This window comes from Lepisosteus platostomus, chromosome 5 (genome assembly GCF_059453375.1).
Source record: "Lepisosteus platostomus isolate fLepPlt1 chromosome 5, fLepPlt1.hap1, whole genome shotgun sequence".
Taxonomy (NCBI): Eukaryota; Metazoa; Chordata; class Actinopteri; order Semionotiformes; family Lepisosteidae; genus Lepisosteus; species Lepisosteus platostomus.
This window is the reverse complement of record NC_142615.1, coordinates 13,301,722-13,326,834: the sequence shown is the minus strand read 5'-3', so window position 1 is coordinate 13,326,834 and position 25,113 is coordinate 13,301,722. Positions and strand designations below refer to the sequence as shown.

Here is a 25,113-nt window from a genome sequence, read left to right as displayed (position 1 = left end):
GAGATAAAGATTTTTTTATTATTCTGCCTCTGAGAAGTCTTTTCCTTTGCCGATCAATGTTACAACCCCTTCAGATACTCTGCACAGACTGTCAGAGTGAGAGAAGAGGAGAGAGAGATGGACAGATAAGAGCACACACAGCGAGAGAGACAGGAAAGAGGAGAGAGAAGAGAAGGAGCAGGAAGACAGCGCAGGTGTTCAACCACACTGTGACCTCAGGAGACAGGAGGCTTTTCTCAGCTGCTGAGGAGCTCAGGGCTCATGGCCACTCAGGCTCAGAGGCTCTGGCAGCAGTCAGGTCTGAGAGCTTCTCCTCACACTGACACTGGAGCTCTGAGAGTCAGCCTCCATTCTGGTACTACTGCTACCACAACTGCTGCTGCCACTGATACTACTGCTACCACTAATATTTTACTGCTGCTCCTACTGCTGCTCCTACTACCTATCATAATAAGGAAGAGGATGTGGGCTGTGCCTTCACACTGTTCAGACTGGGGGTGTATCAGTCCATCAGTATCAGTTCAGCTCCACTGTGCTGTTAGAGAGTCTCAGTCATGCAGTCGGCTCCACACAAAGAGACACTGGGGTCACAACTGGAGGGGCTGGAACATCTGTTTGGATTGTAGCTGTACAGAGACAGACTCAGGGTCTGAGGGAGTCAACTGGAAGAGCTGCTGTCCAACAGGCTCAGTACATAAGGGACAATCACTGCTGGGCTTTTCTTTCTTTTTCATTTAAATTATTGATCACAGTCACAGGACGGCCAGTTCTTATTCAGTCCACCTTGTCTCCATATTCCTGTGCTGACCTGAATGACCTCACTGCCACCTTGAGCACAGGCTCTCCTCACACTGCCCTTGAAGAGGACCAGAAGACATTACTGTCTGGAGACACAACAACTCTGTGAGTCACTGCAGGACACCAGTCATTGGACACTGCCTGACACAGACAGCAAGGCACACAGGACTATATTCAGGACACCAGTCACTGGACACTGCCTGACACAGACAGCAAAGCACAAAGGACCACATTCTGGACACCAGTCACTAGACACTTCCTGATACAGACAGCAGGAATTACAGGACCGTATATGCATAATTAATTATCTTGATACTGATTTAAAAATATAATACTTGTCTACAATTTTTTCTTAGTTTAATATCTGATCTCTTCCTGCCCCTGCAGCACCTGCAGCCCTGCTGTCTGTATCTGTATCTGTGTTTCCTCCAGTGAGACACAGAGCTGCTCCTGTCTCTCCTCTCCTCCGCGCTGCTGGGAGTGTCTTCAGGGAGAGGAAACAGTGATGTGTTTCTGATATATATGGAGAAGACTGAAAGGGCCCTGTGTGATTGGCCGTCCCGCCTGTGTGAGAGGTTCCTGCTGTCAGTCTGAAAAGGCAGTGCTGTGTGACTGGCAGGGCGGGGGGCTGTGTTGTTACTGGGGGTCTGGGGTGCAGAGCAGCAGCTCAGTTGCCCTGTGGGCTCAGGGGTGAAGACAGGGGTCTCAGCTGCGCTCTGTCCTGATGACAAAGGAGAGCTGCCTGTCCATCTTCTCTCCTGCTAGGAAGTGTTCCACTATTATTTGACCTCTGAGCTTGGTCAGAAGGAGGCACTGATTCTGTTTCTGACAGGCAGTCAGGATGATAAGCTCCAGAGGTTGTGTCATAGGTGGTTGGTGTTCCATTTTTTTAGGATACATTTGATGTATTACTGTCTGTGTGCTTTTGGGTAAAGCCTCTTAAATATTTGAAGTAAAATTAAACAGAGAATCAGGGTGAAAGTCCACATTATATGAAACAGTGACAGTAGATAAGACAGATGTTGCTTTTATATATGTTAAAAGACATACTTTGTTTATTTCCATTTTGATTTTCTGAGTGTGACTATTTTCTAAAAGGCATTTTAGAGACACAAAACAAATACAAAAAGAATCAGAAGAGCTTAAAATAATAATAGAATATTGCTAATTTTAGGAAATTCTGATGTTCTACTCGCTATTCTTTCAATTACGGATACTAATACAGTTAATGCAGAAGTTTATCTATGTGTAGAGTTCTAGGTTTAAATTAAGGCATACAATGATTCAATATATTTGAATGTGTACAGTTTCAGTAAACTGTCTGTGAAATGACTTGTGTGTTGCAGCTCTGCAAGAACTCAGGTGTTAAATTCCATCTGCACTACTTAAAGATAATACAAATTTAACTTGATAGAAAGATATCAAAATATTTCACAACATGGAACTATACATTTTATATTCACAAATGTATTTCATTTAACTGTATGTGTTATATACAAAATAAAAATTCAGCATTTCTTTATTGTGTTCTAGCCCTTTGTTCTTTTTACAGTATTTTGTAGCTATTGCCGATAATACTAATTATATTTTTATAATTATATATATATAATTAGCAACTATATATATGAACTAAATGTATACCAGTAATTATAACATTATTTTTATTACTATTAGCAGCTTTCTAGACAGAATATTTCTTCTTTAAAACAGAAGAGAACAGGTTACAGAGCATTTACTGTAACACCTGGAATGGGAAATAATGTACAATTTGTTAATGTAAGTATTTTCACTCATAAAATATCTCAACATTATTTCTTATTACAGCACAAGTGCAAACACAATTGAATCACTCCTTATTTTAAAATTCAAGAAATACATTAAGTTTTATACCATTCAATTTATACCATGCTTTCACATGTAATTATCGTTTCAGTTTAGCTACTCTTTCGATTATAAAACTAGCTATGGTGTGAAAAGGCAAACGGATACCATTGTTTGCATTTAAAAGTAAAATCTCAATGTTAAGGTCACAGTTTCAGAAAACCAGATCCAGTAGTAAAGATTTTAAGGTCAAAATCCACTGATAGATTTGAAGTGGATGTCAGTAGTGTAGGCATCCTCTCACGAGGCACCAGTAAATGTAGGGTTTTGTGCTTAACTGGGACAATTATTAATTGTAGCAGTAAGTCACAAAATGATTCTTCTGATGGCTAATAGAATCAACCATGCGGGATAACTCAAACAACGCACACACACAGATACTAATACATGAGAATACATTTATTAATACATAAAATGTGCATATAAACATAACAGATCTTATAGTGAGGGTTAGCAGAATACAAAACGTATATATTCAATAATAAAAAGTTACAAAGCAAGAGGGACATACGTTCAGTATATCATTAATTTAGACCCTTTCCTAAATTAACTTTGGTTAAAAGTTCTACACTAGATACTGAAAAGCAAGTACATCACTCATAGGAATTAAATTGATGTCAACTGTGGTTGAGGTAACAATTGAATTCTCGAGCTGTAATGCAGAATGTTGAATACTCATCCAATCTGTGTGGAGTCAGATCTCCCGCTGACACAAACAGTGGTGGCAGGCTGCTGCATCCAATCAGCATCCTCTGGCCCAGTGACAGGCAGTGCTGGTGCGGCTGGCGGTGTGGGAGAAGGAGGGAGAGATTCCTGCTGATGCTCTCTGAAGACCGGCTAGTTAGTTCTGGCTTTACTAGCAGAGTTTCTGCACAGGAGTTTCTGCGTGTCCAAGCAGGTCACACTCTTTAGACAGGAAGAAGACCAGTTCGTTCCTGATGTAGCACTAGTTCTTAATGCTGATTTCAGCTGTCCACAGTTCCGACCGCAGTTCACTTGTTGATCAGGTGATCTTTCGCGGTGGGTTCATGAGGCTTGCTGCTGGGCTAACCTCGGGTGGATCCTTTGGTTACACGCTGGCAACCTCCGTTCTCGACTCTTAGAACAAAGGAAAGTCCTGCCACTCGGACACACTGGCCGTTACGTGGTTGTCTGGGCTGGGTCTGAGGATGTCCAGGAGGCGCTGAGTCGAGAATGTCCAGGAGGCGCACTGACTAAGTCCTGTGCTGCCTGTTTTACCCTGGAGGAACTACGGCTGTTCATTGGTTGAAAGTTTCATGGGCATTCAAGACCCATGTGGGGTTAACCTGCCCTACCAGTTCCTGATTGGGTGATGATGAGTAACCATGCACTCTGACCTTAGAGTTGTAAACAACTTTGAATAAGACTCTCCCTTAGAATCTCCAACATTGAGGCCCCAGAGATGACCATTTGTTAGGGTGGTTGATGTGTCTTAGCCTTGGGAGTTGTTCCTTATCAGGAAACTCTATCAGCTAGAAAAACACCTTAATTGTGAACCAAATGGAATGGCCTCTCTGTATCAGTGTCTGTCTGTATCTCTCTGTCACTCGAATAACACTGAGCTCCTCCTCTCCCTCTCCTGCTCCTGTCTCAGTGTCTTCAGCTCTCTCTCAGCTCAGACTGTGTGTGGTCTTGTGTGTCTGTGGGCTGTGTTTGCTCTTGTGTGTCTGTGAGCTGTGTGTGTTATTGTGTATCTGCAGGCTGTGTGTGCTCTTTTGTGTGAGTCTGTGCTGCTCTGGTTTCTCCTCCCAGTAAAGCTCCTATCTGAGCTCCTGCTGCAGCTCCTATCACTGTTCCTGCTGCTGCTCCTGTTAGGCCCCTCAGGGCTCCTGCTAGGGCTCCTGTTGCTGCCCCAAGTCCTGCTCCCAGTATCACTGCTCCTGTGCTGAGGTGCTGCTTCACCAGGTCTAGGTGTCTCTCTGCCTCCTCTCTGGCCTTTTCCTCATAGTGCTGCCTGAGCTCCTCCATCTCCCTTCTGTGTGTCTCCTCTCTCTGTCTCCTCTCCCTCTCCTGCTCCTCTCTCAGTTCCTCCATCTCACTCTGCAGCCACTCTCTCTCCTCTCTCTCTCTCCTCAGCTCCTCCTCCAGCTCTCTCCTCCTCCCCTCATCCCTCACCTCCCTCAGCCTCTCCTCCAGCTCTGCTATCCACTTCTCTAGCGCTCTGATCTTGTCCTCTCGTGTCTGGATCTCCTCCTCCATCCTGCGGAGGTAGTTCTGCAGCTCCTTCTGGTGCTTCTCCCTCAGTCTGTCCTCCTCCCTCTGTTTCCTCTCCTCTCTCTCCCTCAGGATCTGCAGTTGCCTCTGTATGATCTGGGACTCGGCCTCCTGGTACATCTCACTGCTGTAGTAGCTGCCCTTGTTTCCTCCTACCAGCTCCTCTATCTTCTCCAGCAGCTCTGTGACCTGAGTGCTGCCCCTGTCCTTGTTGTTGAGTGCGTGATAACTGTTCCCACACTTCTCCAGCAGCCTCTGGAGCTCCCTGCTGCCTGTGTGTACAGACTCCTCCAGCGTCCTGCTGGTCAGCTCATCAGCGTGGGTGAACAGGACCATGGTGTGTCTCAGGGCCCCCTCCCCAAATATCTCCAGGACTGTCTCCAGTGTCCTCCTCTCCTCCCCTGTGGATCGGCCCAGGGGGGTCACCAGGAGGAAGGCGTGGGGTCCCGGGGCAGACAGATTAACACAGAGCCCCACATCCCGTCTCCTGTCCCCCTGAGACAGTCCGGTGTGGAGCCAGTCTGGAGTGTCCACCACAGTCACCCGTCTCCCGGACACTTGTCCTGTCCTCTTCCGGCTCTCCTGAGTGACTGCGGAGCTGCTGGCTTCAGAGGGAAACTCCTCTGAGCCCAGGATGATATTTCCTGCTGTGCTCTTCCCGGCACCAGTCCTGCCCAGCAGCACCAGTCTCAGCTCAGAGGGGCAGGGCTGGAGTCTGGGTTCGACTGTAGGGTCTCCTTCACTCACTGCAACAGGGGGAGAGACAGGAGCATCAGGGAGGTTACACACTAACCTTTCCACAGATAAGAAGGGTTCAGTTTGCTCAAGAGTCAAAACTTAAAAGTCATTATAAAAGAAACTTATCGTTTTTGACATCAAGTAACTACAAAGTTTTACCTGATGTTCATGATTTTGTGAACTTTTGTTCTTTTGTCAGAACTTGTGTCAGAACTTTTTTTCCAAAGTGACTCAAGTTTCATCTTAAAATTTGTGTTTATATACTGTCCACAAGCAACAACAGTCATGCTGTAGTACTGTACTGTTACAGGGGAATGAAGATAATTGAAGAAGGAAAGGTAATCCTTTCAATCCAGTGAAGAACAGCACTCTAGGAGAGTGTGCAGTCCAGTGCAATCATCCTTCTGGTATTTCACTCTTTGTACAGCCCTCCTACGAAAATTATTTAAACTGCGACACTGATCATTCATCTCTAAATAAACTTTATTTTATATAGCATTTTAAGCGAATAGGTAATTAGATTGCTCATAAACCTAATCGCTTTTTCTACATAAACAGAGCGTGATTACTCTCTGAAAATGCTTTTCCTTTATATTTAGGCTCAGATTTCAACTATAGATCGTATTATTATAAACTTTCTTGGAAAAATGTATTTTATGTAAACCAAGTTTGCTATTAATTCAATTAGGGCTAAAATACGTTCATTGTCTTCCAATCGAGTCGAGTTGACATTGGAAGCTTGCCACTCCAGGACTGTTACACCAACGCATTAGCATGTTAAAGCGATTTCATTGAGGAGCCCAGCTACCAGTTAACACTGTACTTCCTACTTTGAAAATACCTGTGAAACCGGTTTAATTCGTCACAGCCAGCACTCCGGCAAAGAGGGGTTGTACTTGTAAAGTAGAAGCAGGCGAGATTTCCAGCAAAAGACACCTCCCCCCCCCCCTCAAAAACCCAGTAAGTACAGTACTAGTTAAGAAAGGCGAGGCTCCTCAATGAAATCGCTTTAACATGCTAATACGTTGGTGTAACAGTCCAGGCGTGGCAAGCTTCTAATTTCAACCCGACCACGGCGAAAGGAACCCTTCTTTCATTTGAAGACAATGAACATACTTTAGCCCTGAATGAATTAATAGCAAACATGGTTTACATAAAAGCCCTTTTAGCCTTTGTCACTAATGAAACAAAGGTCACTAGCCTTTGTCACTAATGAAACCACTACATGTTCTGGCTGTTTGTGAATTATCGTTGTTGAGTATGGAGTGTTGAGGTATTGATTTTGTGTAATGCTTTATGTTGAAAATTGAGGTGGATTTTGTTTATGATAAAGAGGATAAACTGGGATGGGAGGAGGGTTTTGTTTTGCATAAGGGGCAGGATTATGATAATTGGAGGAATTTGCGAGAGTATAATGGTTTGATATATTTGATTTTGTATTGTGGTCGTTGTCTATGTTTTTGGTTGGTATTATGTTTATATGGTTGTTTTTGTTGGTTGGTTGTTATTATGGTTATTAATAATACGATCTATAGTTGAAATCTGAGCCTAAATAAAAAGAAAAAGCAAGTGATTAGGTTTATGAGCAATCTAATTACTTATTCGTTTAAAACGCTATATAAAATAAAGTTTATTATTAATTTGCTGGACAGAGCGGTGAACATTATTATGCATAAGACAAAGATAACGATCCTGATCAGTTTAGAAATCTGTGTACGCTGTAAGGTTTTTACTTCTTAAACTTTTAAAATACACGTTTCGAATAGAAAGAAATCCTCTTCCTGGTACAATCGCATGAAGAGAGAGGCGAAACAGCCCTACACAGCCCTGTGGCAGTACATGAATATAATCATATCGTTATTAATTTCTTTAGATACGCGATTCCATATTATATTAGCAGAAAAGCTTAAAACTGCCACTTTTTCACACGCTATTTCACGTTAGTTAAATTTAATTTATTTATATATTATATATTTATATCTCTGACCAAGGGAAACATCTCATTTTTTCAAAGAAATGTTTGTTTGTTGATTGTTATCAAAAATGACTTAGAATCGATCATGTTGTGATATTTTGAAATGTAAAAGTCAATTGATTGTCCATAATATCGCTATTCTATTTTTTCAAAGAAATGTTTGTTAAAAGAAAAGTCCAGCAACAGCTGGATTTGAACACACAACCCATCAGTTGGTAGTCAGGCACATAAACCAGTAGGCTACAAGGGAAGACGCATGAAGAGGGAGGCGAAACAGCCCTACACAGCCCTGTCGCAGTACACGAATATAATCATATCGTTATTAAATTCTTTAGATACGCGATTCCATATTATATTCCCTATTAATCAAATTCTAAAAGTATGCTTGTTGACTCCGGTATCTCTTTAGTTAAAGACTTCGATGCTTAAAATGTTTAGGGAGAAATGGAATACTGGTGTGTATTTTTTACTTTAAAGTACCAAGACCAGCCATATACTGTATGTTTAAGTTCCAAAATTAATATAGTTTATGGCCTTCACACGCGTTGCAGTATGCTCCTATTCTTTTTATGCTCAGGCACTAAGATTTCCCTTCAGTGGTAAAATTCAATGTCTACAACGGGCACAGCAAAGACGTTTACTGTAAGTCTTTCTACGACAGACCAACGGACCACGAGTTCCCCTGTCGGTCAACCAATCACGTACAGCGGTACCCCGCGTCATCTTGCGTCACGATGCACGACACCGTAGCCAATTACCTCCGGTACATGTCTGTACCGCGCACTTTGAATGGCTGCATCTGTACAAAATATTCAACATCCTCAGTGACAGTTAGTCATCATTAAAGACCAGTTAGATATTGACACCTCAGTGTTCCTCAGAATTAACACTGAATCTCAAAGCAACACTAAGACTTAAAATTAGGAGTGGGAGGCTCTACTGTACAAAGAGGGGCGTGGGAGAGGGGAACAAGCTGCCCAGCCCTGTTGTTGAAGCCGATACCCCGGCTTCTCTCCAGACACAGCTGGATGAGCTCCTCCAGTCAGGACAGGAGGCTCTACTGTACACAGAGAGGGGTTGGAGGGGGGAACAAGCTGCCCAGCCATGTTGTTGAAGCCGATACCCTGGCTTCTCTCCAGACACAGCTGGGTGAGCTCCTCCAGTCAGGACAGGAGGCTCTACTGTACACAGAGGGGGGTGGGAGGGGGGAACAAGAGGCCCAACTATGTTGTTGAAGCCGATACCCTAGCTTCTCACCAGACACAGCTGGATGAGCTCCTCCAGTCAGGACAGGAGAAACAGCTGCATGAGAACCTGGAATCACTACTAATTATGGGCCAAATAAATTCCTCAGTTGTTCATCTGTACTTATTCCTCTCTGGTATTATCAACTGTACAATAAACATGGTCTCTGAGCAACAAACAGGAAAACAGACAGGTTTTACATCAATCAATTTACCTTAAATAAACACATTATTAAAATATTTAGTGAATTCCAAACAGCTTGAATTATAACATATTCCCCAGTTTCTCTCCCAGTCTGTGTGTCTCATGGAGAGCAAGCTGGGGTATGTGAAAAAGACAGATTCAGAGCACAGGGGCAGCCATTGTACAGTGCCCCTGGAGCAGTTCAGGTTAAGAGTCTTGCTCAGGGGCCCAACAGAGTAGGATTCCTCTGCCAACTGCAAGATTTGAACCAGCAACCTTTCACCCACAGGCAAAGATCCTTAGCCACAGAGCCACAACTCTGCCGATCTTTATAATATCAATCTCTGATATCTTCACTGGAGAAATTTAAAGTAAATCAGCTCCTGTCTGTTTCCTAGTTCAGACCCTGTGTTTTTGACACACAGAACAAACTCTCAACAGACAGGAAGAAACTTCTCCAGCTGCTGCTGTGCAAGGACATTGTTGTTATCAATCGGTGAATTGCTTTGAGAAGACACCTTAAAAGGTGCTATATAAAATAAAGTTTTTTATTATTATTACTTCAAATGAGATCTGCTGAAAATCAAGAGTCAATTTTATTGTTGGACATGTGCAGCTATATAAAATCTGTTGATGTATTTATCACTCGTTAGTAATTGACATTAGTAATCAATTAATTTAAAATGATCAATGATGACCTACAATGTGTTAGGTTTTGCACCAATTGAATGATTTTTCTAAAGTTCTAATTAAAAAACAAATATTTCAAGGACAGCATGATGTGACCTTGATAGTACTGACCTGTGACAAGACTGTGAAAGTGAAAATGTTTTTGAAGTTGATTAGATTATTCTTTATTGCCAATAGTTGGTGGAATTTGCTATCAGTACAGCAAAAAACACACACCTCTACTCCCACACACAGTGTCCTGGGATCTGTACTGACCAGCAGTCGGGACACTGGGGTCCACACCCCTACTCTCACACACAGTGTCCTGGGATCTGTACTGACCAGCAGTCGGGACACTGGGGTCCACACCCCAGGGATGGTGGAGTCTCTTTAAGGTTATTTAGTTTGGCTGGGAGGTGGGCTGTAGAAACAGACTATTAGTCCCCAAAACCATCTTCATCCAAATAATCATTACCTGTAAAGAGCTTTGAGTGGAGTGTCCAGAAATGCGCTATATAAGTGTAACATCACCAGGGCTCCATAATCCAGAAGCATTTCACAAAAAATAATTACTTACACTCATTCAATTTCCTATGTGTAGAACAAATCTGACCAGAAATTGACTTTTATGTTTGATATTGACTTTATTCTCATGAGCTGATAATAAAAGAGCAAAACTGGCGCCAAAACCCGCTTCCGGCTCGTCCTCCTGATACTGCTGCTGCACCGGGAATCTCCTGTGGGCTGGGAGGGATGGCGGAGGCTCTTCCCTGGTGTTTCTGCAGACGAGGGGAGTCCTGGTGTGGCGGCGCAGCTGGTAAAAACGCTCCCTGTGCCCTGGATGTTGTGGGTTAGCCAATGTTTCTGAGAGAAACGGGCTGTTTGTGTGGGAAGATGTTCTTTCCTCATGAGGGGAAAAGTCCGTCTGGGGCTCAGCTGGAAGAACCGAGCGGGAAGGAAAGTTCTGGAAGTGCGCGTCTCCTCTCCGTCTGCTTCAGTCCCAGTTACTGCGACACCGGGACAGAACAGGAGTGACGAGCGAGTCTTCTTTCCTTCTTTCCTACATGGGGTACTAGTGGGTTTTTTAGGAAACAGGACAGAGAGATAGACACCAGTGGAAAAGAGTCCTGAGACTGATGAATCTCTCAGTTCTTGTCTTGATCCGGGTTGTACCCAGTCCCAGTTTAAATGGTTTACAATGTGGGACTTCTGCCCTGACATGACCCCACATGTGTCTCCACATGAGACAGGAGTCCTGTAACGTGTTTTTAGACAGAAACCTGCCAGAACAGACACATGAGAAGCGACCTGGAGGAGAGGTCAGAGCGGGGACAGTTTCTGGACGAGTATAAAAACCGGAACTTCGCTTTTTACAGCAACACTTTCTAATTAAAGTCTCCCGTTACTTCACTCTCAAGAAAACAATTTAAAATAACAGAAATGCAGTAGTCCCATTTTATTAGAAAAGGATTTGATCTCCTGACTGTTACTCTCACTAATATAATACTGTCTGTGTTGTTATCAGTTACAGTTACTCTGACACCGGGACTCATTACAGCTCATGACATTAATTACAGTTAATTAACTCTTTATCCTGAGTGTCTTCAGTCGTGAACAGAGGTCCATCCAGTTTCTATGTGCTGTATCCAGTACGGAGTCGCGTCTCTCACACTAATGAAATGTAAAGAATGAAAACTCATTGAAATGAATTTACTAGATAAACAGCGGAATTTATTCAAACGAGACTGTATTAATACGAGTGAAGTTTATATGTAAATATTTATTAATACCTCATATTGTATTTCTGTACCCCAGCAGATATATGAACCTGGTATTTTCACCCACGGCTGTTTAAATAAGTTCATGGAGGCAGGTAGTTCGCTCTAAGTGTAACCCTGTCTGAACGCTTCACCACAGCAGGCAATAGCTACTAGTTACAAACTACAATTCCCACAACCCCCCTGGGCGACTTCCTGCGGGCGTCTGCACCGCGAGTCCCTCACAGCCTGGACGTGGTGACGTCACGCAGGTCCCTTCCTGTGCTGGCTGCAGTCAGAGACGCGTGCCGAGAATAAACTCACACTGGATCCCTTTTTTAAAAGTTTTTCTAAGAAGTTAGTAACTATATGGGAGCGTTTCCAGAGGTTCTTATAGAACAGGAGAACTGCAGCTGGTATCGCTGATCTTCCTCTCAGTCTCGTACATCCTACACTCATTACAGGTGATGTTACACTGTCCCGTTTAAAAACTGTCTCACACTCTGTAACACACACACGACTGAACAGGACAGTTCCCCACACTCCACCTACACTTCACTGAACTCACAACACTGTTACACACGAGTGTGTTTTTCTCTTTTCACTCCGTGCTTCTGAAAGCTTCTTCAATTAACCCTTTTTATTCTTTATAAATACAAGTATGATTAGTGCTGAATACAGGGAGGTACAGTATTATTTAGACTTTATAGAAAGCTGGTAGTTTACTCTAATAACTCCAGTAAAATATCCACAATTTGGTAGAAATACAAGATTATTTGAATAGAAATACATTCAGCACAAGGAGTGTATTTCTACACAAGGACGGAAGACTGGGGGTTAACAGCACTGAGCTGGTCTGTGTCACCTGATAGTGCCCAGTGTAGAGTCTCACTGCCCCGACTCTGGAGTCCAGCCTCTCTGATGAGTCTCTGTTAGGCTTTACAAACTGCTGGGGTTAACTGCACTGAGCTGGTCTGTATCACCTGATAGTGCCCAGTGTAAAGTCTCACTGCCCCTGACTCTGGAGTCCAGCCTCTCTGATGAGTCTCTTAAGAATATTGGTCCATTAAACTGATGAGGTATAAAAACAGGAGAAAGATCCTTATACACAAATACTTTTTAATAAACAGTGAAACTCAATAATCTCAATAATGCCTTCCAATTACTGTATATATATAAAATCTCAACATTTCAATGCAGCACATAAAGTAATACTATTGTACTGTCCCTTCTGTTGGTAATGTTCGTCTTAAAATGTTCGTTGATAAAGCTGGGATTCACTTGACTAAAGTTAATAGAAAAACCTTCATCTGTAAATGTTTTCAAGGCACTTGGCAACACAACAATCACGTCATTACACAATAATACTGGCAAAAGGAGCCTTCTTCAAGAGAAGTATTGAGCTAAGATACCGTCTCTGCCATGTTGGAGTCTCCACAGGAACAGGAAGTAGGATGAGGGAAGAGGGAGGGGCTTCAGATGGGAGGCTGCTGTGATTGGATACAAGCTGGGAGGGAGCAAAGCTGCTGTTATTGTTCTCTTTAAACATAATTTATTTAATTTAGGTTAAATACATCAGTAACATAAATTAAGATGATTAGAGATTAGAGAATGTTTTAAGCAACACCTTCTCTCAATCATCTTCTGTGGCCTTTCTCTCATTGTGCTGCTTCTGCTTCTCATTCAAACTCCTGTATCTCTTTTATGTCTCTTCTGCTTCAGGGGACTGAAATAACAAACTACTGTACTGTATCTGTCTACAATTGAGTCTCTCTACTGTCTCTCTCAGCTCCTCAGACCTCCTGCAGCTCCTGTGCTCCTGTCCTGCTGGAGTGAACTGTGTTGTTGACACACTGACCTGCTGGAGCGTTTCTGCCTCCTCTCTGGCCTTTTCCTCATAGCGCTGCCTGAGCTCCTCCATCTCCCTCCTGTGTGTCTCCTCTCTCTCTCCTCTCCCTCTCCTGCTCCTCTCTCAGTTCCTCTATGTCTCTCTGCAGCCTCTCCCTCTCCCCTCTCTCTCTCCTCAGCTCCTCCTCCAGCTCTCTCCTCCTCCCCTCATCCCTCTCCTCCCTCAGCCTCTCCTCCAGCTCTGCTATCTACTCCTCCAGCGCTCTGATCTTCTCCTCTCGTGTCTGGATCTCTTCCTCCATCCTGCGGAGGTAGTTCTGCAGCTCCTTCTAGTGCTCTCTTCGTCCCTCTGTTTCCTCTCCTCTCTCTTCCTCACGATCTGCAGTTGTCTCTGTCTGATCTGGGACTCGACCTCCTGGTTCGACTGCAGGGTCTCCTTCACTCACTGCAACAGGAGGAGAGACAGGAGCATCAGGGAGGTTAAACATGAGAGGAGATTAATATTAATTGATGGCCCTCTGTTCATTCAGACTTCTGCTCCTGTTCTGAGCTCTTCTGTCAGTGATACACTGAGGAGTTTCAGTTCTATTGGCATTTTAGACTCATTTTAGAGCTCAGATGTATCATTCACTCAACAGATAATAATTTGTTCAATTACAGTAAAGTGGACTAAGTCACCTCTTGTTAGAGTTTCTAATGATCTGCTGATGGGCTCTTTCATCCATTCCTGTCCTGCTGGACTTCAGAGCTGCCTTTGACACTGTTGGTCAGATAGTCTTGAGGAACAGATCAGAGAGGTTGTTGGTGTGACTGAATTTCGCTGTGATGGATTAAATCTGATCTCAATGATAGAAAACAGTTCAAGTACAGCACAGAAGACCAGTTTAAGTTGGTAGATATCAGTGTGTTAGTAATACAGTACAGAGTGGAGCACAGTATGATTTTAATTCCTTATAGGACACCAGATGGTTGAATCCCTGGGTTTGATGACAAGTAAGATAAGTGACTCAGTAATAGAACATCAATCACACTCACTGGCAGGAGGAATCCACTCCACACTGTTCCTCCTCTTGACAGGCAGTCTGGGCTCCTCTGTCTCTTTCTCCCGCTCCTCTTCCTTCATTGTTTTTCTCATCTTCTCCTTCAGCTCCTCTTCTCTCCTGCTCCACTCCTCCTCCAACCTCTGTCTGAGCTCCTCTTCTCTCTCTCTCTCCCTTCTTTCATACTTCTGTCTCAGCTCCTCTGTCTCTCTCTGTCTCTCCTCCTCCCTCTGTCTCAGCTCCTCTGTCTCTCTCTGTCTCTCCTCTTCCCTCTGTCTCAGCTCCTCTATCTCTCTCTGTCTCTCCTCCAACCTCTGTCTCAGCTCCTCTGTCTCTCTCTGTCTCTCCTCCTTGCTCTGTTTCAAATAATCAAGTCTGATCCTCTTTTCAATCTCCTGATATGTCTCAGTAGTAAAGTGCCACCCATAGTTTCCTTCCACCATGTCCTCTATCTTCTCCAGCAGTTCTGTGACCTGAGAGTGGTCGCCCCTGTTCTTGTTGTTAAGAACATGATACCTGTTCCCACATTTCTCCACCAGCCACTGGAGCTCCTTCCCTCCTCTCTCAATGTGCTGCTCAATGGTTGTGTTTCTTAGTGTGTCCCCGCAGGTAAACAGCACTATTGTGTGTTTCCAGGCTCTGTCAGTGAGGAGCTGCAGGTGTTCCTCCAATGTGTTCCTTTCTTCCTCTGTGAATGAGGAGTCTACAGGTATGGCCAGGACGAGAGCGTGGGGTCCTGGGAGGCACAGAGAGACACTGCACACAACCTCCTTTTTGATAACTTCCTGTCTGACCTGCTGTGGATCCCACCCTGGAGTGTCGACCACAGTGACCTGCCTCTTAGCTATTTCACCTTGACTTCTCACACAATGGTTCCTAGTCTGAAACTCCTCTCTGCCCAGGATGGTGTTTCCTGCTGAGCTCTTCCCAGACCGTCGTCCCCCCAGCAGCACGATCCTGATCTCTGAGAGATGCTGTGGTGCCTCCCCTGTCAGAGACAAAGATCATTGATATTTCACAAATTCTTTTCATAGATCTCTTGTATACATTCAATTTCTGATAAGTTTAAATTAGTATTATTATTTGTATTACAGGTATTGTTTTACTTTTATCAGTTCTCTCTACAGAACATATTTCTTTTGTCATTAGATACTGGCATTTTATTAATTTCACTGTTGTTTCATGGGGTTTCATAAAATTTTGTAGAAAAACTAAATTGTTGAATATGAAAAGACCTCTTTGTCATAAAGAACAGTCCTGCTAGCACTAAGAGTCCACCTGTGATTCCTGTATTTATAGAACCTTTACACCTGCCAGTCTGAAGGGAGTGTCCCACACTGATAGGCTGAAGAAACTGAGTCTCTTTAGTCTGAAGGGAGTGTCCCACACTTACAGGCTGCAGGAACTGATTCTCTTTAGTCTGAAGGGAGGGTCCCACAATGACAGGCTGGAGGTACTGAGCCACATACATACAAAATATTCAAAATCCTCAGTGACGATTAGTGAACATTTAGATATTGATATTTCAGACATCCTCAGAACTAACATTGAAACACAAAGGACCACTAAGACTTAAAATCAAAAAGAGGTTTTGTGTTGTTGAAGCAGATACCCTGGCTTTTCTCCAGACACAGCTGGATGAGCTCCCCAAGTCAAGACATGAAGCTCTACTGTACACAGAGAGGGGTGGGTGTGGGGAACAAGCTGCCCAGCCATGTTGTTGAAGCCGATAACCTGGCTTCTCTCCAGACACAGCTGGGTGAGCTCCTCCAGTCAGGACAGGAAAAACAGCTGCATGAGAACCTGGAATCACTACTAATTATGGACTAAATAAATTCCTCTGTTGTTCATCTGTACTTATTCCTCTCTGGTATTATCAACTGTACAATAAACACAGCCTCTGAGCAACAAACAGGAAACGATCATATAGCATGTCTGAGCATCATTAATACTAATGGTGTGAATCCAATACCATCAGCAAACAGACAGGTTTTACATCAATCATTTTTGCCTTAAATAAACACTTTATTTAAATATTTAGTAAATTCCAAACAGCTTGGGTTTTACAGTACCGATCTCTGATCCCTGACAAGAGAAAGTGAAAGTAAATCAGCTCCTGTCTCTCTCCTAGTTCAGACCCTGTGTGTTTAACAGACAGAACAAACTCTCAGCAGACAGGAAGAAACTTCTCCAGCTGCTACTGTGCACAGAAGAGACCCTCAGGGACTCTCTTACAGGCACTCTCAGTTAGAACAAAAGAAAACTCACCAGGGCTGAGCGCTGAGCTCTCAGAAGCCATCTCTCTCTCTCTCTCCTTCTCTTCCTGCTGATGTGGGGTGGGGGTTTCCTGTCCTTGCTGTGACACAGATCTGGTGTCACCTAGTGGATTTATAAAGTTAATTATCAACTGAACCGGTTCATCATTAAGACCAAAATAAATCACCAGAATATCCAGGTCAACTCTTACCAGCAGTCAGGACACTGGGGTCCACACCCCTACTCTCACACACAGTGTCCCGGGATCTGTACTGACCAGCAGTCAGGACACTGGGGTCCACACCCCTACTCTCACACACAGTGTCCTGGATCTGTATTGACCAGCAGTCGGGACACTGGGGTCCACACCCCTACTCTCACACACAGTGTCCTGGATCTGTACTGACCAGCAGTCGGGACACTGGGGTCCACATCCCTACTCTCACACACAGGGGTGATATTTCTTATAGTGAGAGTGCTGCTGGAAGAGGTGTTAGTGGGGCCAGCAGGGGACATTCACCCTGCGGTCTGTGTGGGTTCTAATGCCCCAGTTTAGTGACGGACACTAGACTGTAAAAAGGTGCCATAAAGAATTATTATTATCATCTTGTACTTCCTTTATTCTGAGGACAGACATGTCAATAAAGGGGAACTTTAACGCTATTCTTAAATTCCAGGGTTAGAAAGATTCAGCATTGATGGGTGCATTTCAAACACAATTAAAGTAAAATGGACACAGAAACATAAAAAACCCCAGTGTTCATCACAACGCAGTGAAATTTTCAGGTCTGCACAGCGCCATGTTCTGTGATTTAGAATGAGGCAACAAACCTTCCAGTGAGGTGAAGCAGCCGTGTGACACTGTAAACAAGCTGGCTTGTAAAAATATCTCTTTTGATCCGATGGAAATAGTCCTCTCCTCTTCCTGATGGTTTTACTGACAAACTCTACTTACTCTGCATGCAGAGTTGAAACATTTCTGCAGGGAAATGTCTGCTGAAAAACCTGTAATTATTCACTTGTACATCAGTAATTATAGAGACTAGTGAGCAGGAAGGGCCGCATCACATCAGCATTCGAGATAACTGGAATGGGAGTTTGTGACAACATGGTGAATGACAGTACTTCCACAAAGTCCAAGTTATTGTGCTTCATTTCAAAATATGTAGATTTTTTCTACATGATCCATGAATTTATTTTGTTACTGAGATTTAATATCCGGCGATCTATGCCTCAGAGAAGCAGTCAGGAGATGTGATGTAATGGCGCCCACTCTTGACCACAGGGTGCCACAACAAGTGATGGTCAGAAAGCAGAAGGTTTTTTATTGCAAGAAGAAACAAAACAAGCAGAAAATAACATACAATACAAACAAGGACACATATAACATCACCAGGGCTCCATAAAACAGGAGCATTTCACAAAAAAAGATTACGTTCACTTTTTCATTCAAGTTCCTACACGTAGAAAACATCTGGAGAAACAGCCTTATGCCTGTTAAAAATTCTGTGTCAGCAGGCTGCACAGGAACAAGTAAAGGTTTGAAAGGACAAGACTAGAGACACAATGTTTCAGTTGTGAATCTTCAGTACAGTAGAAATACAGGTTCAGAATAGAGAAGTTCAGTTCAGTTTCTTGTCATCTGCACAAGTGCAATGAGATGCTTATTTGCATGTGTGCTCCTATACAAGACATCAAGGAATCACCAAAAGCACAGAACAGCAGCAACAACAAGTTAAATAACATACAACTAGAGAATAAAACACATCAGTATGAGCCAGTGGTGTGGGTGGAGTTCAGTGATCTGACAGCTTGAGGGAAGAAGCTGTCTGAGTCTAGACGTTCGTGCCTTTATGCTCCTATAACTTTCACCAGAGAAAAGGGAGGAGAACAGTGAGGAACCAGGATGACTGGTATCTTTAACGATACTCCCAGCCTTCCTGAGACAGCGACTTGTAAAGATGTCTGAAACAGAGGGGAGCTGTACTCCAGTGATGGACTGGGCTGACCTGATCACCCCCTGTAACGAGCTGCTGCCAAACCACACTGTAATCCCACACCTGAGCCACTCTCAACAGCACACCTGTAACATGTGGTAAGGACAGCTGAAGACAGTCCAAATTTCGTCAGCTGTCTGAGGAAGTAAAGGCACTGTTGTACCTTCTCAGTAGCTCCAGTTACATGCTGGGACCACGCTGGCATTGAAGGTACCCGGGAACTTGAACCTGCTAACCATCTCTACAGCACCCCCATTGATGTGAAGAGGGGTGTGGTCCCCACCCTGCTTTCTGAAATCAATGACCAGCTCTTTTGTTTCGCTGACATTGATGGAGGTTATTGTCAGTGCACCACTCCCCCAGGTTCCTGACTCATCCCTGTAGGCTGTCTCCTTATTAGCAGTGATTTGGCCAGTGAATGTAGTGTCATCAGCATATTTGAAGATAGAATAGGACCTGTGTCTGGCCACACAATCGTGGGTAAACAAGGAGAACAGCAGGGCGTTAAGCACACACCCCTGAGGGACACCTATATTGATAGTCAGTTTGGAAGAAAGCTGTCCATCTACCCTCACAGTCTGTGGTCTGCTGGTCAGGAAACCCATAATCCAGTTGCACAGAGAGGTGGCGATGCCCAGGTCATTAAGCTTCCTGACCAGTCTGGAAGGAGCTACTGTTTTAAAGGCAGAGCTGTAATCAATGAATAGATTTCCGACATATGTGTCTTTGTCAGCCAAGTGAACCAGGGCAGTGTGAAGATACAGGAAAATAGCGTCGTCAGTGGACCTGTTGCACCGTATGCAAACTGCAGGGGGTCTAAGCACTCAGGTACAAGTGTGTTAATGTGCCTCATGAGCAGCCTTTCAAATCACTTCATTATGGTGGATGTGAGTGCTACTGGCCTGTAATCATTAAAACAGGAGTATTTTTCTTTGGCACTGGAATAATGGTAGTTTTCTTAAAACACATGGGAATGGTAGATTGTAAAAGTGAAAGATTCAAAATATTCATAAACACCGTGGCCAGCTGGTCCGCACAGGACTGCCAGCATACAGCTTCTGCTTGTGAGCTGGCAGGAGAAGCTCTGACAGATGATCTGACTGTCTGAAGAGTGGGTGGGGGATGGAGCGGTAGGCATCTTTGATAGAGGTGTATCAGTGATCGAGAGTATCTGCACCCCTTGCTGGGCAGGAGACATGCTGGTAAGATTTCAGAAGAACCTTCCACAGGTTGACCTGATAAAAGTCTCCCACAACAACAGATACAGCATCAGGGTAACTGTTTCACAGCTGTTAATGTTGGCATATAATACACTGAGTCTGTCCTGTATCACGTCTATCTGTACTGTATATAAGAGCTGAGAGACCCGAGCAGTGTGTCTGTCCTGCAGGACAGTCCCAGCTCTATGTTACTGTGTGTATTGAGCTCGATATGAAACTGCCCAAGACCATCTCCTGCTCACTGTACACAGGACACCAGGTGAACATCTGTAAGCAACACTTATAATTTTTGTCACACACCACTCCTGTTTCACTTTCATTCTCAGAGTAGGGGAAACACATTGTGCAGCACATCTCTCTGTGGTTTCTGTGGGCTATTTCTGCTGTACTGTGACCTGCAGACCTGTGTTCCTGCACGTCTCCACACCTCTCACAGCGTTGTCGTTTCTGAGAAAGGTTGTCATTTCTCAGAACCATGAGTGTTTTTACTCTTCATAAGAACCTCTGTAGCTGCCATTTTGTTTGTCATTTTGTGCTGGTGGCTTTCTCAGTTATAAGCACACACAACCGAACAGGAGACACAGTGAGAGAGAATAGATCACAGAGAATCCCTCAGTAAAAAATGAAATCCCAGCTCACCAGAATAATCACGGACACGTCGTCGACAGACAATTTCCCCGCAAAGACAGAGGAGCGTGAAGCAGCGACATTAAGCAACTCTAACTTGGCGGCACCTTTCAAAATAAAAGTCAAACAAAACTGCCGCAGGAAATGAAATCCTGGATCAGGTAAAGTCTCATGTATAGCACAACAACACTTTGTACATCCTCAGAACTGGGTGGAATGTGATAAAGAGACCCACAGCTAACATGAAATTGCCGTTCTTTACTCATTTTTGGTGTTTTTATATCGCTTCCTCTTTGCACATTGACACAGCGTTGTGCTGTGCTAGATAGGAAAAAGTCTAATTCCTGACCAAACAAAAATATGTGCCTCTCCAAAAGTGGCTCAGATCTATTCTACAGACCCTCAGCTAATAGAAAATCACCATGGTTTTGCCAGATCAATGTCTTAGCCGATGTTGCTGGGGTTTATAAACTACTTTCTGTTCCCAGACTGGGACTGTGCAGTGATGGACAGGGAGTGGTCTCACTCCTGTCCCGACCAAACTCAAATCTGTACAACATCTGTACTGTACAGTATCTAAATATCCACTGTACTACATATGTACTGTATCTGTACTACATCTGTACTGTACTGTATCTATATCTCCACTGTACTACATCTGTACTGTACCTGTATCTATATCTGTCTCTCTAATATAATATTTCTGTACAGAACTATATCTATATCTGTATTGTAATATCTGTCTCCTGTATGACATGTATCTGTACTGTATATCAGAGCTGGGAGACCAGTGTGTCTGTCCTGCAGGACAGTCCCAGCTCTGTGTTACTGTGTGTACTGAGCTCAATACAGCCTGAATCTGGACTGACTGTCTCCTCTATCACATGTATCTGTACTGTATATAAGAGCTGGAAGACCACAGCAGTGTGTGTGTCCTGAAGGACAGTCCCAGCGCTGTGTTACTGTGTGTATTGAGCTCTATTCAGCCTGAATCTGCACTGACTGTCTCCTGCATCACATGTATCTGTACTGTATATAACAGCTGGGAGACCCCAGCAGTGTGTCTGTCCTGCAGGACAGTCCCAGCGCTGTGTTACTGTGTGTATTGAGCTCAATACTGACTGAATCTGCACTGACTGTCTCCTGTATCACATGTATCTGTACTGTATATAAGAGCTGGGAGACCCCAGCAGTGTGTCTGTCCTACAGGACAGTCCCAGCGCTGTGTTACTGTGTGTATTGAGCTCAATACAGACTGAATCTGCACTGACTGTCTCCTGTATCACGTCTATCTGTACTGTATATAAGAGCTGGGAGACCCCAGCAGTGTGTCCGTCCTGCAGGACAGTCCTAGCTCTGTGTCACTGTGTGTACTGAGTTCAATATGAAACTGCCCAAGACCATCTCCTGCTCACTGTACACAGGACACCAGTTAAACATCTGTAAGCAACACGTAACATTTTAAGAAAAGAAAGTTGTCACACACCACTCCTCACAGCGTTGTCATTTCTGAGAAAGGTTGTCGTTTCTTAGAACCATGAGTGTGTTTACTCTTCATAAGAACCTCTGTAGCTGCCATTTTGTTTGTCATTTTGTGCTCTTTTTCTAACAGCTGGTGGCTTTCTCAGTTATAAGCACACACAACCGAACAGGAGACACAGTGAGAGAGACAAGATCACAGAGAGTCCCTCAGTAATATACATAAACAGGACAGGAGACACAGTGAGAGAGAGGAGATCACAGAGAATATCCCTCCGTCATAAACACACACAACAGGACAGGAGACAGAATGAGAGAGAGGAGATCACAGAGGACCCCTCAGTAAAAAAACACACAAGAGGACAGGAGACACATTGAGAGAGATGAGATCATAGAGAATCCCTCAGTAATAAACACACCCAGCTGGACAGGAGAGACAGTGAGAGAGAGAGGAGATCACAGAGAATCCCTCAACAATATACATAAACAACAGGACAAGAGACACAGTGAGAGAGAGCGGAGATCACAGAGAATCCCTCAGTAATAAAAACACACAAGAGGACAGGAGACACAGTAAGGACAGTGAGAAAGGAGATCACAGAGATCAGAGTGAATCACTCAGAAATTAGCACTCTAACTAACAGGACAGGAGACACAGAGAATCCCTCAGTAATACAGTGCCTACAGAAAGTTTACACCCCCCTTGGACTTTTTCACATTTCACGAAGTTACAGCATGGAACCATTATAGATTTAACTGAGAATATTTGGCACCCATCAACACAAAGTCCTCTATAATATCAAAGTGAAAATAATCCAGACTTTTTACTAAATTAATTAAAAACAAAAACAGAATATAACTGAATGCATAAGTATTCACCCCTGTGCATTGACACGCGGTGTGATCATGGTGTAACACAGCTCGCACTATGAACACGAAGATCATCGCAGCTGTCAAAGCATTTCACGAAAAGAATTCGGGAAAACTCGAGCGGTTGTTTAAAGTAAAAACTCTCACGAAAAGATCACTTCTGAAATCCCTGCTCACCAGAATAATCACGGACACGTCGTCGGCAGACAATTTCCCCGCAAAGACAGAGAAGCGTGAAGCAGCGACATTAAGCGACTCTAACTTGGCGGCACCTTTCAAAATAAAAGCACCCCAAACCTGCCTCAGGAAATAAAATCCTGGAAGTCACATTTATAGCACAACAACACTTGGTACATCCTCAGAACTGGGTGGGATGTGATAAAGAGACCCACAGCTAATAGAAATTTGCCTTTCTTTACTCATTTTTTGTTCTCTTGTAATCTTTGTGGTGTTTTTATATCGCTTCCTCTGTGCAAATTGACACAGCGCTGTGCAGTGCTGGATGGGAAAAAGTCTAATTCCTGACCAAACAGAACTTTGTTCCTCTCCAGAAGTGGCTCAGATCTATTCTACAGACCCTCAGCTAATAGAAAATCACCATGGTTTTGAAAGATATGTATCTTTGCTGATGTTGCTGTTTATAAGTTTATAAGGGTTTATAAGACCACTTCCTGTTCCCGGACTGAGAGTGGGAACAGATATAGTACAGTAGTATCTATCTAGTATAGTATATATCTATATGTCTACTGTAATATATATGTACTGTATCTCTACTGTAGCTGTATCTGTATCTATAGATATATTCCTTAGATCTATATTGTATTTATTGTATATACAGTACAATATACAAAAAGTACAGTATAGATATAATACTGTTCATATATTGTACAGGAGAGATACAGGAACAGTATATTACAATAAAGATATAGATATAGTTCTGTACAGAAATATTATATTAGAGAGACAGATATAGATACAGGTACAGTACAGATGTAGTACAGTGGAGATATAGATACAGTACAGTACAGATGTAGTACAGATACAGTACATATGTAGTACAGTGGATATTTAGATACTGTACAGTACAGATGTTATACAGATTTGAGTTTGGTCGGGACAGGAGTGAGACCACTCCCTGTCCATCACTGCACAGTCCCAGTCTGGGAACAGAAAGTAGTTTATAAACCCCAGCAACATCGGCTAAGACATTGATCTGGCAAAACCATGGTGATTTTCTATTAGCTGAGGGTCTGTAGAATAGATCTGAGCCACTTTTGGAGAGGCACATATTTTTGTTTGGTCAGGAATTAGACGTTTTCCTATCTAGCACAGCACAACGCTGTGTCAATGTGCAAAGAGGAAGCGATATAAAAACACCAAAAATGAGTAAAGAACGGCAATTTCATGTTAGCTGTGGGTCTCTTTATCACATTCCACCCAGTTCTGAGGATGTACAAAGTGTTGTTGTGCTATACATGAGACTTTACCTAATCCAGGATTTCATTTCCTGCGACAGTTTTGTTTGACTTTTATTTTGAAAGGTGCCGCCAAGTTAGAGTCGCTTAATGTCGCTGCTTCACGCTCCTCTGTCTTTGCGGGGAAATTGTCTGTCGACGACGTGTCCGTGATTATTCTGGTGAGCTGGGATTTACAGTTATATACAGTACAGATAGACGTGATACAGGAGACAGTCAGTGCAGTTTCAGTCTGTATTGAGCTCAATACACACAGTAAGACAGAGCTGGGGTCTACTGGGGTCTCCCAGCTCTTATACAGTATACAGTACAGATACATGTGATGCTGGACAGACTCAGTTTATTATATCAGGTGGGTAGCTGCGTCAGCATGCGTATGCTGCAAAGGAACAAGTTATAGGTTTATTCCATGCTGAAAAAAAGAAGAAAGAGAACACAACATTTCGGCCGTGGAGCCTTCTTCAGGTGTGAGAGAGACAGGGCAGTAGGCAAAGGTACTGTAAAGTAGCTGGAGAACAAAGGTTGGGAGGGAGGAGCAGTGAGAGGCGGGAGCAGGGGACAGAAAGAGAGGCCAATCAAGAGGTGTGAAGTCAGAATGGGTGCAGAGAGGTGTGAAATGAAACTTCCAATGAATGGAGAAAATTTAAAAGAACAGTAGTCGTTAAGGGAATGTGTGATCCTAGCTGCAGAATAATTTTAGTTTCGGTGGTCTTTCTGATGGATGAGTTCGGAAAACCGTCTTTGAGAACACAGACGGAGAGATTAGAGTGGTCGTGGCCGTCAGAGGTGAAATGAGAAACAAGGGGCTTGGAGAGATCTT

At 43.5% G+C, this 25,113-nt stretch overlaps 1 protein-coding gene across 3 annotated transcripts; it reads right to left on the bottom strand.

The window, feature by feature from the left end:
* Positions 1–3,063: 3,063 nt before the first annotated feature.
* Positions 3,064–23,274, bottom strand: LOC148663742 (GTPase IMAP family member 8-like). 3 transcript variants are annotated; one of them, XM_088631410.1, is made up of 4 exons: positions 22,996–23,274; positions 16,638–16,748; positions 14,365–15,357; positions 3,064–5,660 (listed from the first exon to the last, which is right to left on the bottom strand). In XM_088631410.1, the coding sequence occupies exons 2-4, from the start codon at positions 16,666–16,668 to the stop codon at positions 4,384–4,386; spliced, it is 2,301 nt and encodes a 766-aa protein (XP_088487536.1). In that variant the 5' UTR covers positions 16,669–16,748; positions 22,996–23,274; the 3' UTR covers positions 3,064–4,383. The 3 variants fall into 3 exon arrangements, with proteins under 3 accessions (XP_088487536.1, XP_088487538.1, XP_088487537.1); XM_088631412.1 differs by lacking the exon at positions 22,996–23,274 and adding an exon at positions 17,457–22,984; XM_088631411.1 differs by lacking the exon at positions 22,996–23,274 and adding an exon at positions 20,482–22,984.
* Between the last annotated feature and the right edge of the window lie 1,839 nt (positions 23,275–25,113).